The 16,704-nt window shown below is 53.0% G+C and overlaps 1 protein-coding gene across 1 annotated transcript in view; it reads left to right on the forward strand.

Moving 5' to 3' along the window:
* Positions 1–16,126, forward strand: part of CACNA2D4 (calcium voltage-gated channel auxiliary subunit alpha2delta 4) — a 112,956-nt gene extending 96,830 nt beyond the window's left edge. The window contains exons 30-38 of the mRNA XM_039236349.1: positions 8,521–8,591; positions 8,983–9,058; positions 9,589–9,641; positions 9,998–10,053; positions 10,370–10,390; positions 12,896–13,013; positions 14,710–14,822; positions 15,150–15,232; positions 16,022–16,126. Coding sequence (XP_039092280.1) covers positions 8,521–8,591; positions 8,983–9,058; positions 9,589–9,641; positions 9,998–10,053; positions 10,370–10,390; positions 12,896–13,013; positions 14,710–14,822; positions 15,150–15,232; positions 16,022–16,126 — 696 coding nt within the window. The remainder of the gene's footprint in view (positions 1–8,520; positions 8,592–8,982; positions 9,059–9,588; positions 9,642–9,997; positions 10,054–10,369; positions 10,391–12,895; positions 13,014–14,709; positions 14,823–15,149; positions 15,233–16,021) is intronic.
* The last annotated feature ends 578 nt before the right edge of the window (positions 16,127–16,704 follow it).

Below are 16,704 nucleotides of genomic sequence, written 5' to 3' on the forward strand. Positions count from 1 at the left end.
CACAAAATTCAGACACTTCTCCACTCGGATGGTCAGAGAAAACATTACCTCTTTATTTTGTCTGTACCTTATCTGGCCTCATCCCATGGTGGGTAGGGAATCTGCCCACATGATGAGGAGCATCGGCAAGGCCAAGCTCCACCTCAGGGCCGCATGTGTCCTGTGCCGAGGCGTGCCGCTGGCTCCCAGAGTCCACACTCCCTTATACTGCCCGTCACCCCACTGCCCTCCATCACGTCCCCTCCCCACTTAGTCCATTCAGGCCGCTGCAACATGAACAGACTGCGTGGTTCACACAGGAATTTATGTCTCATGGTTCTGGAGGCCAGAAGTCAGAAGCCAGGGTGCTGGTGTGCTCGGGTGAGGGCCCTCTTCCGGGTCACAGACCTCTCGTGGTATCCTCACATGGCGCCAAGGGCAAGGGAGCTCTCGGGTCTCTTTGATAAAGGCACTGATCCCATTCCTAGGGGCTCTACCCTCATGATCTAATCACTCCCCCAAAGCCCCACCTTCTACCATCACCTTGGGGGTTAGGTTTCAACATGTGGATTTGGGGGACACATTCAGACTATAGCATCCTTCCCTTCTATCTTCATTGGTCCCAGAAAGACCAAGCCTGTCCCACTTTGGACTCTCTTCTGTCTAGACCTCCCTTGAGGAAAATTCTATTCTAACCCACCAAGACTGACCCTCAGCTTGCTAGAGAGGAAATAAATGAACGGAGGCAATCCTCTTTCATCTAGCAGCCTGGCTGCACACCTAGCCTTCCCTCGGGCACACGGATGTCTCCCCAGACCCAGCATGTACTCAGAAAGGCAGAAAAGAAAGTATAATCATAATTTTGTATTTGCTGAGCCCCCAGATTAGTGGCTTATTTAGCCAGGAATCAAACTAAAAAAGAAGGCTGTTCAAACCTGAACCAAACCCAAATATATTCACCGAAAGTATTTCTTAACAAACCAAAAGCATTGAAAGGGCCTCCAGCCTGATGCTCAAGGGAAGGGATATGGAATCTGATCCAGTGTGATCCTGGCCACTAACTGGATATGTAGTTTGTCTAAGCAGCTCCCATTATCTGTGCCTCAGTTGCCCCCTCTCTGATGTAAGGAGGCTGGACTACATGTTTTCTAAGTTCCTCCTCGCCCCGAGATTCTGAGTCCTGGGGTAGAGCCACAGGGCAAGGTCCTGGCCATGGCTGTCTCCACATGGGCCACAGCTGGTGCTCTGGCCTCTCCCAAGCAGGGCCCAGGGTCCAAAGGAACCATCAGAACATGGAGGACCCATAGCATAGGAAAGGGACGTGGGAAAGAGGGAACCTGAGGAAGAAGCACCAATGGGTCATGGAAACTGATTCCTCGAGGAGAGCTTTCCTCAGCAGCTGTGGTGAAGAGAAAGATGGTTTCCCCCATTTTCCTCTGGTAGGAGCTGCAGATGATCCTGTCTGGGAACTGCCAATCATTCCCCGCAGTCCCCAGGGCAGCCCGACAGAGCACCAGTCCATTTTAGCATCTGTCTGTAGCTCTGGGAGAAAATGGGTGATGACAGGGGTTGAAACCAGTGGATGGGATGAGGCTGCAGGAGGCTCTGATGCTCTCAGTCATTCATGTGCTGATCCCTGCTGCCCTGGGGACCTGCGACCGCCCTGTCTCCAGGTGCCTGTGGTGCTGGCTCTCAGGAGCCAGAGTTTCAGAGCATGAGTAGAAGGCTGACAGTTGGTGAGGAGAGCAGCAGGATGTAGGGGGAGGGCGGGCAAGCCTGGAGACCGTGCTCCGGGACAGCCTTAGCGAGTGTCTCCTGGAAAGGGGCCAGATAGTGTGTCATTAGGCGTTTCAGGCCCGACAGCTCCCGTCACAACTACCCGGCTCTGATGCCACAGTGCAGAAGCAGCTATAGACCGTATGGAAACCATGAGCGGGGCTTTGTTCCAATACAACTGAATTATGGACACTGAAATTGGAACTTTATACCATTTTTATGTGTCATGAAACATTATGAATTAAAAAAAAATTTTTTTCCAACCGTTTGCAAATAGAAAAACATTCTTAGCTCAGGGGCTGACATAAAAAGGTGGCGACCCAGATTTGGATCGTCATTGGCTGACGCTGCTCCAGAAGCAGAGGGATGACCTTGCAGAGAAGGAAACCAAGCCAGCGTGGGGCCCCCACATCTGGAGAGGTGGGCTCTTTGCATCACCCATTGGGCCCCTTTGGTCCTACGCAGATCACATTTGCTCACAAGTTGGCACAACTTTGGATAATATTTGTAAAAACAATTATTTAGAGACTTATATTTTATAAAGTATGTGTTTATTTAGCTTATTTATCCCTGTTTTCTCAACTATTATAACATTGTATGTAGTTTTAAAAGCCATCCCAAATCCTTTATAGGATGAAGCAGGGTGTAAACGAAATGGAATTTAATCTTCATCATAGGGTTGGGAACTTCCAGAAGCTCCTCCAGAGCCCCAAGCCCCCACTGTGCTCAGTTACCCTGGCCTCTGACACTCCATTGCTTCCACTCCCTCCCTTCCCCCACTTTGGGGCCTCAGCGGGGACACCACACCACCACCACCACCACCATCATCTCTGGTAATGGTATTAGTCTCATTTTATCCTGGAGTTAAAACTGAGGCTGCAACGTGAGGTTAGCAACCTGAAAACCAACAGCTATAGAAAAGCCAGGCTTTGAGCCTAGAAATACCAGTAAAGGGCAGTGACGGTGACCACAGGGAGATCGGCCTTCTCTGGGGGACGTGGCAGGCCACAAGCCCCAGCCTCCCGGGTGGTCAGTCTTCCTGTGGCCTGGGCACCCACCCCAGGCCACTCTGTTACTGCTTGGAGCAGAGTTCATTCCCTCTGCTGCACTTCGCTGAGTCTAATGGAATTAGGACCAATGCCTCTAGGACCCTGAACGCCAAGGCCAGGCATCCCAAGCCCCGGATTAAACTCCAAGGCTGGTGCCAGGACTCTGGGAGCAGTCTCTTGATGGAGTTCCTCTTTCCTCATCCTGGACAGCTCTGACCCCGTGATTCTGAAAGTAAGGTGTCAGCCAGGGTTGTGTACTCATGTCGAGGCTTGACTAGAGGACGGTCAGCTTCCAAGTTCACTCACATGGTGAGTGACCACATGGGCCCCTCCACAGGACAGCTCACAACATGGCGACTTGCTTCATCAGAGTGAGCAAGCCAAGAAGAGCCAGAGACAGAGAGAGTGAGAACAAAGTAGAAGTCACAGTCTCTTGGGACCTAGTTTCAGATGTGACATCCCATCACTTTATTTTATTCACTGGAAGCAAGTTACTAGGTCCAACCTCCCAAGAGGCTGGACTCATTGGGAGTCATTTCAGAATTGTTCTACCATAAACTCCTTCCGCCTCCTCAAACACACCCAAATGCTGTCAAGAACCACATGGCCTGGCCAACTCATTCATTCCTCCCCCCTTTTACCTCTAAGCCTCACAGTGTTGGGGGACAGGGGTACTGGAAGCGGCAGCAGCATCTGGGAGCTTGACAGAAATGCAAGTTCTCAGGCCCTACCCAGACTAAGGGAATCAGAAAGTCCGGGGTGGGGCCCACCAACTGTGCTGTGACAAGATCTCTGATGATTCTGATGTGCGATGAAGTCTGACAGCCACTTTCTAGGCTTGAATGCCAGCTACTGTTGACCTGGATGCACTTTCCCAGCTGGGCTAATGTGCCAGAAGGCCCAGACTATTCTTTGTCCCTGCTGAGGTCCATCCAGGGACCTTGTCACTGCTCCGGATGCAAAGATTCTTCCCAAAGTCCCTCCCAGCCCTTCCTCACTGTGGCCCTCCTGCCCAGCGAATAGTGTGAGTGCAATGTCCAAGGGCACATCTGTGGTCTGCCCCAGGGAGGGGCGGCCTGGGTCCCTCCTGGCCCTGGTGGTGTTCCAGGCCTGCTGCTTAGACATTTGGTCCCATTGGAACTCTCTTCCAGCTCAGGGCTCATTCTTTTATTTATTTTAGTGTTTTATTTATTTTTGAGAGAGAAATACAGACAGCATGATCAGGGGAGAGTCAGAGAGAGAGGGAGACACAGAACCCAAAGACAGGCTCCATGCTCTGAGCTAGCTGTCAGCCCAGAGCCCGATGCGGGGCTCAAACCTGTGAACTGGGAGATCATGACCTGACCTGAAGTCAGATGCTTAACTGACTGAGTCACCCAGGTGCCCCAGGGCTCATTCTTTTAATAAAGAACTATGGATGACAGGGTTACAGCCCTCTGTTGGGGCCTAGAAAGAGAACAGACAGCTGGGGCCAAGAGAGTGACAACAGCTCTATAGATCTTTGTAATGCTTACAGTGCATCTGTCACCCTGCATTTGGGGACTCCAAGTCCTGTCATTTGCCCGTGGAGAGCTTCAAAATGGACCTCAAAGGGGCAGCAAAGGTAAAAAATCAGATGCCCCATCATGATGTCTTTCCCTGAGGACTTGAATCTCTCAGAGGGAATGGCACCCTCTCCCTCTCCATCCCCAGCCCAAAATGCTGACCTCATCCTCAGACCAGGGCCTCTGATGTGCCTGTCTTAAGCCCCAGCTCCTGTTTTCCTGGGCTCTCCCTTCTCCTTCCCTGCCTCCCGACACACCTACCAACCATGCGCCACCCCCCCCCCCCAGTCTTCTAGTCACACTCCCAGAGCAGTGGGCATGGTGGACACAGTGCAGGAGAAGCCCCCAGCCTCTCTGCCTGGCTCATGCTGGTGACCACGCCCTCCAGCCACCAGCCCTCACCGTTGGTCTTAGCACATCCCCATGCTCCCCCACGCTCTGGCAGCAGAGCCTTTCTGAGATCAGGGCAGCCTCACTTGGACAGCTCAGGCTTGGTGTTTCCAGAGAAAAATGCAGCTGGCCACCTGCCCCAGAGGTGGCCCATCACGCCACAGGCCCTCTGGGCGGCTCTCTCCAGAGTGTGGTGCCAATGGTCACTCCCCGACATGCTTCCCTGGCCCCACTGTGGGGCCACACGCACTTGTCAAGAGACTGACCAGCTCAGGGGAGCCAGGTGGGGCTGTACACTAGAAAGGAACAAGAAGAAACTGGTCCTGATGAAGTCACACACAGTGACTGCACCTAATCCTCACACCCCTTAACTTTGTAGAGAAGACACTGAGGCTGTCCCTGGGTAAGAGGCTGTGAGACATTTGCCCCATTCCAGAGTTGAGGGCTCACCCCCACCCTCTGGTCTCCCTTCCCTCTGGGGATAGTAGCTTCACAGAGGCATGCAAATTAGCCTATGCGCAGGGCTGCTGCTCAGCCAGCAGGAATACTCATCATTTCTGAGTCCTCTGTCAGCACCTGCCCCATCTGCTTCTCGCCTGAGGCCCTGGGTGGCACCTCACAGGGCCCCATTTCAAGCCCACCTCATAACAGACTGAAAACACTGAAAGCCCCAAGCCCTTTGGATGCAGCCCCAGAGCTCGGGCAGTCCATTGCTTGCTTATCTGTGGACTGGCCCCTGTACAAGTGGAGCCCTGCCTTGCTCTGAGCAAACCTAGCTGGCATGGGGACCTGGAGCTTCCAGAGCCCTTGTACTGTGCTGTGGGTGGACAGAGGCAAGACCCTGTGCTGTGCTGTGCTTTGGGTGCTATGCCACAGTCAATCCAGGGGAACTAAACTGACAAGGGTACTCAAGTTTGAGTGTTTCGACTTTGGCTTTGCAGGGTCAGGAACTAATCAGTTTACCTATTTGAGGCATTAATTCACTCTGATTAAGTTCAAATGAAACTATCAGCACAGAATTGTGTTCTGCTGTCAGGAATAGAGCCCCCACTACAGTGTTTTCTTAATGGTTTTGTTTTGTTGTTTTGTTTTTAATTTATTTTTGAGAACAGAGGAGGGAGAGAGAGAGAAAGGGAGAGAAAGACAGAAAACAGGTTCCAGGCTCTGGAGCTGTCAGCACAGAGCCCAATGTGGGGCTTGAACCCACAAAACACAAGATCATGCCCTGAGCCAAAGTTGGCCACTTAACCGACTGAGCCACGCAGGAGCCCCTACAATATTTTTAACAAATTAAAAGTTTATCCTCTCGTGTGAAAGAATAAAGAAAAGTAGCCCAGGCCTAGAATGGTGTGGTCACCAGGTGTCCCCATCCTCAAGATCACAACATGGCCATGGGAGTTCCTGCCTTCATGTCCACTTTCCATACAAGAAGAAAAGGGAAGGCAACAGCCATGAATGAGGTGCTTCTCCTGTAGATCTCCCTTTAAACAGATTCCCGGATGTCTCACCCAGGAACTTTGCTTACATTTCATTGGCCAGCCCCAGCCGCAGGGGAGTCTGGGAAATGTAGTCTTTTAGCCGAACACGTTGCTACCATAATTCAAGTCAGGATTGCCTTACCAAAAGAAGAAAGGAGGGATGGATATGCTCTGCTAGAGTGACATATCCAAGAAAGTCACGTTGTGAATGTGTATGTACAGAGGAGGATACATTTTTCCCAGTGTCCAGGAGCCTGTCTTCTCAGAATCAAGTATCTGAACAACAAGGTTGTTGGTGAATATGCCCACAGTCAGGAGAGATGAGGGGACAGCCTTGTGGGAATCTGGGCGGCCAGCTTCATCAGGAGCCTCTTTTCCACCCTGCTCCATTTTCCCAGTAAGAGTACTCAGGTCACTCATTCATTTTCCTGTCCATTCACTCGCACATTCCTTCAGCAAATACACACTGAATAGTGACCACGAACAAGACACTGTGTGGTCTATGGGAAGGCAGGAGGTGGGTGTCTGCCCTGGAGGATCTCACTGTCTGGTAATTCAGGAGTGCGCAGACATCTGATCACTGGAACAGCAAAATTTATCAATCCGCAGCTGATGGAGAGGGATCGCTTGAGCTGAAGGGACTCCAGGTGGGCTCAGGGCCGCACTGTGAAGAGCAGCGGGACTGGATGCCTCTCACATTTTCACTTGCTCTCCTCTCCCTTCAATGCTCTCAGCCCCTTCCCTGTTGTCCCCTAGTCTGTCCGCTGCCCTCTTCCAAGAAGCCTCTCAGGCCTCAGAACAGATGAGCCTCTGGCCAAAGGGAGCACAGAGCTCAGAAGAGTCTCATCGTATCCAGCTGTCTCATGGCTACTTCCTTGTGCCTTAGTCATCAGCCTCTCGGTTTCCAGGGGCAGAGGAGGGAGGCCGTAACTCCAGCTGGAAAGGGGAGAAAAGAAAGACTTCTAGAGGAGGACAAGTAAAGCTCCTTGGAGTGGGATTGAGGAAGGGTCATTGAGGCAGAGAGAAGAGCCAAGGCCTGGAGCCTCTCCTGTCACACAGCCACCACATACAGAGCCCTCACTGTGTGTGATGAGTGGTACACGCTAGCCCCTAACCTACGCGTGGCTACACAGTGGGCAGTGCCAGAGCCAGGATCTGAGTCAAAATCCAGATCCTAAGTCCAGGCTCTTTCACTCTGCCATGCTGAGAAACCACAGAAGCAAGAGGCCAAGGCAGGCGAGGTGGTTGGTGTAGGGGTGCAGCTGGAGGGCAGTCTGAGGCCAGAGCACAGCAGGCTTGAGTGTCAACAATGTGGAGGGTACTGCCTGGTCTGGCACCCAGTGGTGGGTACTCACCAGTACTGGCTGGTTGGGTAATAAAGGGATGGAGCAGGAAGGAGGGTCCTGTTTTGTTCTTTAGGAAATGAAGAAGAGAGAGACCAAATCCCAGCGTGTTTGAGGAAGGTTATCGGGCAGCAGGGCTGGGGACTAGGAGACAGCCCAGTCGGGAGGGTGGAGTGAGCTGCCATTGACAAAGGTCTGGGTTAAGTCACTGTCCAGGAGTCAGGTGAACGGACGAACCCACAGGGCACACTGATCAATTGGAAAGGTGGAGGGAGCGGGGAGGGAAGGAGATCAAAGGCAGCTCCAGAGTTCTGCAAACAGGATTCAGCTGGGTGATGTGGATGCCAGTGTGAGAGACAGAACTCTGTTTGTGGACCTTTTTAGACCATGATTCACAGAAAGAAATACATGTTACATCCGATCTAGGACATACACATGCATCGTATACAACAAACCAAATTTTGTAAAACCTGTTTAACCTAACAGCGTGCAAGTCACCCGAAATTGTTCAAAGGAATTCTGTGCCTTAAAAAAAAAACAAAATCTGATTGCAACCCCTAGATTGATTTCATGGCCAACTAATGGGTTACAACTTAGAGTTTAAAAAGGACTGAGATAGAGAATATGGCAGAAGAGGTTAAAGAGGGAAGGACCTGGTGGAATGGATATGGTTCTGATTATATTGAAAGGAATCTGAGGGGAAACCCAACTGGCAACTAATCTGGAGCTCAGAAATGAGCCCTGGCCTAATGTGGAGGACCTAGAAGTCCTCATCAAGTTCCATCTCCCTCCCTCCCCCTTCTGCCCGTCTCTCACCCCCTTCCCTCCCCCTTCTTCTCTTCCTCCATCTGTTCCCTCCCCTTCATCTCCCCCTGTGTCCCCCCACCCCCTCCCTCCCTCCCTCCCTCTCCATCCCTCCTTTCCTTCTCCCCTCCCTCTCCCCCCTCTCTCTCCCTCACAGATGGGAAGATTCCTGGGGGAGGTGGATGGCGCTCTCATGACCCAGCTGCTCAGCATGGGGGTGTTCAGCCAGTAAGTGGGACATGCTTCTCCCCAGACTGAATACACATAGAAAAGGCAAGAGTTGATGCTAAATGGTCCCGACAGATATCGGGATCCTGACCTCAAAAACCCATAGCGAAAGCCCCAAAGAGCTCCCACAGCAACCTTTCTGAAGCCAGGGACTTGACACGAGGTAGAGAGAGGTATAAGGTCATATGGGCCCTTAGAGGGAAAACCGAATTTGCCGTTCAGCTTCTTTAAAGCAGTCAACGTGTGAGATGTACTTTTCTGATCTGCCCATCCTAACTCATGCACCCTCACAAATTCTGGTGAATGAAAACCCTGCAGCAAACCTCTCCCTGGGAGGGGGCAGGGGGTAGGGGAGGGTCTGGACTCCCCAGATCCTGTTTCTGATTTTCAGAGTGACTATGTATGACTACCAGGCCATGTGCAAACCCCCAAATCACCACCACAGCGCGGCCCGGCCCCTGGTCAGCGTGAGTGTCACCCCAGACTCCCATCTGCTAGCCCCAGGACCCCACTCTTGACTCTGATCAGAAAGTCCTGTCCAACCTCTTCCTGCACCCCTGCTCCTTGTTCTCAGCCGATCTCCTCCCCAGGCCAGTAGGTCTTCTCTCTGGGGCTTCAGGGAATTGTTCTGGCAGCTCATGAGATAACGAGGACCTCTGGCAGAGAAAGCAGACCATAACTCCTCTCTTGCTTTGTTCCTAACCCCAGTTGCTAATGCTTTCACCAGCACCAGAAACGTCACCAAGTGGCTCATCAGGAAGAGAACTTGACTAGTCCTCTAAATGGGCATTGTTTAACCCTAAGTGTCTGCCTTACAATAGGAATTTATCAGATAACTGTTATAAATGCTCCCTCTGCTTCGAAGGGGTGGGGGATGGGGGCAGCAGAAGGGGGAACTCCCCCAGCTTCCCCGTGGTCTTTAATGGTGGTGCCAAGGGAAGCCCTCGCCAGGGTCCTGGTGTCCTGGGCTTAACTGTGTGTCCCCTCTCCCTCCCAGCCAATCTCCGCCCTCCTGACTGCTACCAGGTGGCTAGTGAATGAGCTCTTGCTGTGAGTGGGGTCTGCATCTGGGACAGGGGGTGGGGCGGGGTGGGGTGGGGCATTTCATGCAGGTATGGCTTATGAGGGAGCCCTTTGAGCAGGAGCTGCCTGGGATCCCCACAACCCCAGAGGAGGCAGGCAGGATTCCTGGGTGGAACTGGCCAGGCACATATGGTTCTTGCCCCCTACACTCTGCTGCCAGAGGTTGGGAGGCCCTCTGCTCACCTACAAGCCTCAGGCAGGGAGAGGGTGTCCTGGAGGAGAGGGCCTGACCCAGGGGCCATCGGGGAGCTCTGGTGCTCCAGCCCTGAGGGCCCAGATGGGGAGGACATGCAGCTCTCCGGACTCTGCTCTGCATCTGACAGGCTCCTGCTTGATTGGAGTGCCTGGGGCTCCCGGCATGTACACAGTGGGGCCGAGGGTGAGTATACGGGACCACAAAAGGGAGCGCTTACTATCGAAGCCATTTCAGTAGAACCTGTCACTTCTGGGCAGAGGACAGAGGGGACAGGGACTCTGGAAAGTCCATCGCTCACCTCTCACCCTGCTGGGCCATCTCTCACTCATTGCCTCCCCATCACTCCTGGCTCCCCTCACCTCTCTGGGCAACATTACACCATCTTGGGACACCACTGCTGCACGTGACATCATTCATCCCATGTGACATCACCACCCGTGCCATCCTGTCCTCGTGGGACATCATGCCCACCCTGTGCTGGGCCTCATGTCTTGGACAGCCAAAGCGGTCTTCCATCAGTGTAAGTAGCATTCACTGGGGAGCCCGGCGGGGGGTTGGGGGGGTGTGTGTGGGAGGGACTGCGAAGGGCCTGTCCTCAGCTCTGCATCTCAGGCGTGCATCCAAGGAAAGCTGAGCTCTCTTCATCGGGGACTCCCTAACTCAGAGGGCTTCTCCCAGCTTAAAGCCCCACTCCTCACAGGGTGGGGGGATGGTCCAGATCTCATCCCACGCAAGTCCAGTCCTACCCTAGGAGAAGGAACACTCAAGCCACCTCCTTGGGTGAGAACATTTATGAGTCCAAGAGGAAAAGGGTGAGCAGCCACCAAGTCTCCTCACGCAGAGGAGAAAACAGTGATGCCTCCAGCTCAGGTGTCCACCGCGCCCCCAGCAGTGCTTGGGGTTGAAGGCATGGCAGGTGGAGGCCTTGGTCTGGTCACAGGGACACTCTGGGGATAATACATCTCCTGTGACCTTGTATCTGAGGACACTGTCCTCCAAAGGCCTGACCACAAACCAAAGATCAACTGTGACTCTGGACTGCCCCTCCCAGGAGAGTGCGGCCACTTGATCTTTAAATGCAAAAAAGGAAGCTAGTGGCTTCCATGTCCCTGGCTGGCACAGGGTTCCCCCAGCACACAGGACTGTCTTGCTTTAACCAGTTTTGCTCAATTCTCCACTTTAACAGAGCCTTTTCCGTGGGGTTCTGGAACATCATCACTGCCTGGGCTGCACTCCCCACCCCATTTTTGTTAAGAGTTTGGCTTCCTGATGGTGTCTGTGACAGGAACCAGGAATCATGTGTCACAACCCATTTAGAAACAGGTCCCTCCTCCCCTCTGCATGGGAACACAGGGTGGGGGGGGGGACACAGCTCCCCTCCCTTATCTTTCTCTCTTTGCCAGCAGCTGCATCTTGCAAAAACTGGGAATGCTCTCCCTCAATCTGCTTGTTCAGAATTTTTCATCCTCAGGGCAGCTGTCCCTGGAGCATCTCCCTCCTGCCTAGCGGGCCTGGTCTGGCCACTCATCCATGTCCTCAGTGAGCAGTGCTGACTTGGAGTCCAAGGACACGGATGAGTGAGGCCCTGATGCCCTTTCCCAGCTGCACGGAAGCCACTTCTCCCTATCATGGTTTGGCATTGTTACTATCACTGTCACTGAGATAACCTACCCACACAAAGGGGCTCAGGGGACAGGCTCAGGGGACAAAGCCAGTGTAACTGGGCCCTGGAAGGAGTGGAGTCAGCCCTGAGTCTTCTGCAGGCTTTAGCCAGAGCACCCACTCTCAGATTCCGAGGGGGCCCAGACAGCAATGTTGCCCAGGAGGAGCCCTTGAAGGTCTGGTGGAACCTGACCGAGTATGCAGACGCCCGGCTTCTCTGGCTGCAGCCTCCTCTCCCCTCCCCTTCAAGGTCTAGTGGGAAGTTTCTAGGTCTGGGAGTCTGGGAGACCTATAGCTCACCTACTACCTCTGAGACCTCCTAACCTAGGTGACTCTGACATCGGGGTCTGTGAAATGGGAGTGATACTTGCCCACCTCCCACCCCCTCTTTCACAGATGGGCCCTCAGAGCAAAGGGAAAGGCATAAGTGCCTGGAAGACAGAGAAGTGCTGTTAACAAAACAGTGCTATTTTGAACAAAAATAATGTCACTCAGCCTGTGAACCAGCCTTGTTTTTTTGCTTTTTGCTCACCTTAGGAGCAAATGTGGGTCCTTCAGCACTGGGCTTCCAGGGCCTCAACTTTTCCTTTAGCAGAGTTCACTCCATCCTTTGCCCCCTTCTGCGTGGACTCAAGCGCACCGCACAGACACCAGGGAGCCCCAAAGCCTGGGAGCTGTATCTCCTGGGCTCAGGTGGCTCTGGGCACTGGCACCTCCCCTGCCAGGCCTCCCCCAGCTCCGGGCAGCTCTTGCTGCTCTGCTCATCACTGGCCCCGGGGGTAAGGAAGCAAGCCTAGGGCTTGTCCGGGAGCTGCATTTACAGAGCACTGTAGTAGACTTGAGAAATGTCACGTGTACTCAATGGGAATGGGAGGGGTCTCCCGCAGCCACCCCTTGGCACTCCTACTGCCTCTGCTCTCCTCTCGGACCCCGGATGTCAGTGCTCATGGGCGCCTTCAAGAGGTCTGCTTCCACCCCTCCTCCCAACCAGCCAGCTTACACTGAGGATCAGACTTCCAGAGAGGAGGTGCTTTCCCCAAGATCACAGGGCTGGTGTGCTAATCACACACAACTGAGAGCCCAAGGCCCCCAACGCCCCCTCTGCTGCCCTCCCCACTGTGATATCATTTGCTGCGTTTATTCCGTTCCTTTTACGTCCCTGTCTTTCTCTCACCCAGCCCCCTCTCTGTAACTCCTGACAAGGGGCCTATCTGCACGCACATGGACAAAGGGGCATTTCATTGCCTAGTGGCTGCCCCTGCCCCGGCAGTGCTGGCACAGAGACCCCCCCAGGCAATGGATTCTTGAGGCCCTCCCAATTCAGCAATGCCCCGTCCCCATGTGTGACTCTGTCTCCCTGCAGCTCACAAGCACAAGAAACAGGACATGCTGCAGCCCTGCGACACACAGTACCCCGTGTTTGTGCACCAGACGGCCATCCGGGAGACCAACGGGGTCATCGAGTGTGGGGCCTGCCAGAAGTAAGACCCAAGGGCAGCTCCCAGCATCCCTAGCCATGCTCCCAGGGTCTTGGCTTCTCACTTTCCTTAGTGAAGGAAATGTGGGCTGTCTCGGAGGGCAGGCCAACTGGGGGCGCTGAACGGTTCAGTGTGCTGTCTTAGGGGACCTGGGAGGAAGGGCTGGTCCAGGGACCAGATGCAGGCCCACCCGCCCTACCTCAGCCTCCAAAGTCTCCACAGCCTCTCTCGGTGACACCCTCAGTGTGGGTCTCACTCACACCTGCATAGCCCACAGCAGCTCAGTGTCAGGGCCAGGCAAGCTCGGCTGCATCTGTGAGCCCTCGAAGTCAAGGACAGCTTTGAGGGAAGAAACTAGTCAGCTCTCCTTCGGAAATCTCTGTGCAGAGAAACTAGCGAGTTTGAAGGTGTTCTCAGGGGGTGGGTGGGCTGGAAGAGGACTCGTAGCGTTGTCACCTGGCCTCTCCACTCCCGGGGCTGGAGCTGTGTGTGGCCCTGCCCAGACTAGGGCCTTCTTCCCTGTATAGGCTGCTAGATCTGACCGGCTCTGCCGAGCCCTGGCCCAGGAGGACAGGGAAGCCTTAGAGAAAGTTCTCTCCTGGCGACTCGCACCCCGACCTCTGGGACCTCCCAACCTGGGAAATTCTGTCCTGGGTCTCTCTCAGGTGTCCCCTCAGCCAGCCTTGCCATGACCAGGGGCTTCCCAGGATGTACCTCAGAGCTCTAGACCTCAAGCAAATTATTTTATAGTGTAGCACCTCAGATGGTGGCATGAGATAGTCAGATTTCCATCTCATACTAGTGTGCAATGCCTGGGATTTTAACCTCACCATAACAGCTTTCTTGGAACTATTGTTATTTGTTTATCTCAAAGGTTTGTTATGAGGATAAAGTAATGGAATGGTATAAGGCCAAGACTATAGAGTAGACAGATTTGAGTTAAAAAAAACTAGCTCTGCTACTTCCTAGTTGTGTAACTTTGGGCAAGTTATTTAACCACTTCTAGACTGTTCCTCTCAGCTACGAAACAGGAATAATACCAACCTCATACTGAGCGGTGAAGGCTGAATACGCTCACGTGTGTGTGTGTGTGTGTGTGTGCGCGCGCGCGCGCGCGCGTGTGTGTAAAATCATCCACTCCATAGGAAATGCTCAGGAAGTGGCAGCTACTGTTATATAATGCACCAGGCCTAGTGCATAACAGGCCTTCCCTAATCCTTCACACCCTCCCTCTGGCGGGCTCCGGGGCTGTGTGTGGGTGTGCTCTGCCACCTTGTGGCCAAGACTGAGCACTGCATCTTTCCAACGAGGCCTGCCTCCACCATCATCACCCAAAGCAAGGACAGCCACACGAGCAAGGACTGCTTGGGACAGTCTTGATGTATGCCTGTTGTCCCTTCATATATTTACAACAACTCCTTTCACTCTCAGGAATGTCCCAGTTTGGATTTCTTCACCTCTAATCTGCTAGAAAGAAGCAGTATGACAGCAAAGGCTTGTGGGTAAAATAAGCCAAGAGGACTGAGATCTTTGCCTAGAACTGTCCCTGCGGTTGCCCCTGATCTGACCTGCCTCATCTTTCTGTTCCTTCCTCGGCCAGCCCAACTCCACACTAAGTGTCCGCAAATTCTCTCCCTAGAAGCTCAACGTCAAGCTTGCCATAGACAAGTTCCATGACACACCTCTCTCTTTGCTGCAGGATATTTGTGATGCAACAGATTCCCAGTAGTAACCTTCTCCTCCTGGTGACAGACCCCACCTGTGACTGTAGCATCTTCCCACTAGTGCTGCAGGAGGCCACAGAAGTCAAATATATCCTTCTAATCCTTCCATTCCTCCAGGATATGCGGGCAGAGGGAGGGGTGGAGGTGAAAGAGACGTCATTGAGGGGCTCAAATTTTGAGAAGCCGAGGCCAGCCTCTCTCACCACCAGCATCCCATCCTCCCCCACAGAGCGTCATGATTTGTTCTCCAGCCCTCCACCCCATCCCCCCACCATTGAGTGCTGCCTTCTGACCTTGGAAGCTGCTTGCAAGGCAGCTGGTCCCACCAAGGATAGGTTTTTCCTGAACTTGGTCTCTAGAATCTCCAGAATCCATTCCTGTTGTGAGGTGTTCACCTTAACAGTGAATTCTGCACATAATGCCTCTGTCAAGTGTGAGAGGATGCGCTCCCAGAAGCTTCGCAGGAGACCAGATTCCTGTCATGCCTTCCATCCAGAGGTGAGGGCTGGAGGGGCGACAAGGGGCAGGACTTGGTCTTCATCCCCAAATCCTCAGCTCTGGTACTGTGCCAATACACCTGCAGATAGGAGTGCTTCTGGACACTTACGAACACAACCATACACATGCACCTCTGTGGAATACATTCGTGCGTTCGCATTTACATTTGGGCCCCTGTGTCATTCAAATACTAAGTCAACCAGGAGCCAAGGGTGCTCTTACAAGGAGGGCCAAATTTCCCAGGGTTTGGGCCCTCAGTGATTTAAAACACAGCTTCCCCATATTGCTCTTCTTACTACTGCACTTAGCTCCAAATGATCTGAGCAAACAGGAAGAAACCATTATATGCGTAATACTAATGGTGAGCGACATTAATTGAACACCCACTATGTAAGGTGCTTTTAGCTTACGACCTTAACCTGGGTGCTTTACACATGGTATTGTCTTTGCTGACCATGACTGCCACAAATGATCCACATCGGAGAAGTTTCCAGAGTTGATGGCTTCCCCGAAGTCATTCTTAAGAGGATGGCCCCACAGCTGCTCCAAGACTGGAGACAAGCAGAGGCTTGAGCCCAGCTTTGGGCTGAGTGTACAGCATCTACTTTTCCCTAAAAGGCAAGCAGTCTAAAGGTGACTGCTTCCTCTGGTTTCTGGAACTTCCCTCTTTCTCCAGGTTTTTGGTTTCTATTCACCCCAGGGACCCTCCTCCCTACTCCTTGCCTCCTCTAGCTGGGATGGTTGCCTCATCTTGAACGCTCCCCTTTCATCTCTGCTCTGGGTTCACAGGAAAATGCCCAGGACTGTGGCGGCACCTCGGACCTCTCAGCCTCGCTCCCCATGCTCCTGCTGCCTGTGTGTGCCTGGGTGCTGCCACCCCAGCTGCTGCGGTGACACCTGCCCAATCTGACCTCTGTTTTGATGAGATGGTCCTTGCAGAGAGATTCTAAAGAGTCAGCAACTGATGTGGGATCCACCTCACTGCACCCAGGTCACTGTTCATCTCAATCTTGGGCTAATGGTCGCTGCCTCCTGAGATTGCTGGACAGAACCAGAAACCACGTCTCAAAGACCTTCCAGGGCGTCGATGGGCATCTCCCATCCTTCCTACGTCCTCGTCAGGAGCCCAGCATGAGCTCAACTTGGACCAAGACAAAAGAATTCAATTCCATATAATTTCCGGAAGTCCAGACCCAGCCAAGGGTCAGCTGTTTCTAATGAACCTGGTTGGACTTCAGTAGAATCCAAGAACTTAAAGGTACTGAGAAAGAGGGGGCGGAAGGAGGCCAACAGCAGAAAGTGAGATGAAGAACATGCTTCACCAACCTGAAATACAGCTTTCTCAAAATGAGATGCATGGTAGAGGGTAGCTCAGTTTCCTAGCTGCTGCTCAAACAAGTTGTGTGTGTGCATGTGAGAGAGAGAGACAGAGAGAGAGAAACAGAGACAGGCAGAAAGAAGGCAGGAAAGTA

The sequence above is a fragment of the Hyaena hyaena genome, unplaced genomic scaffold (assembly GCF_003009895.1).
Source record: "Hyaena hyaena isolate Hyena2069 unplaced genomic scaffold, ASM300989v1 scaffold_108, whole genome shotgun sequence".
In the NCBI taxonomy this organism is placed as follows: Eukaryota; Metazoa; Chordata; class Mammalia; order Carnivora; family Hyaenidae; genus Hyaena; species Hyaena hyaena.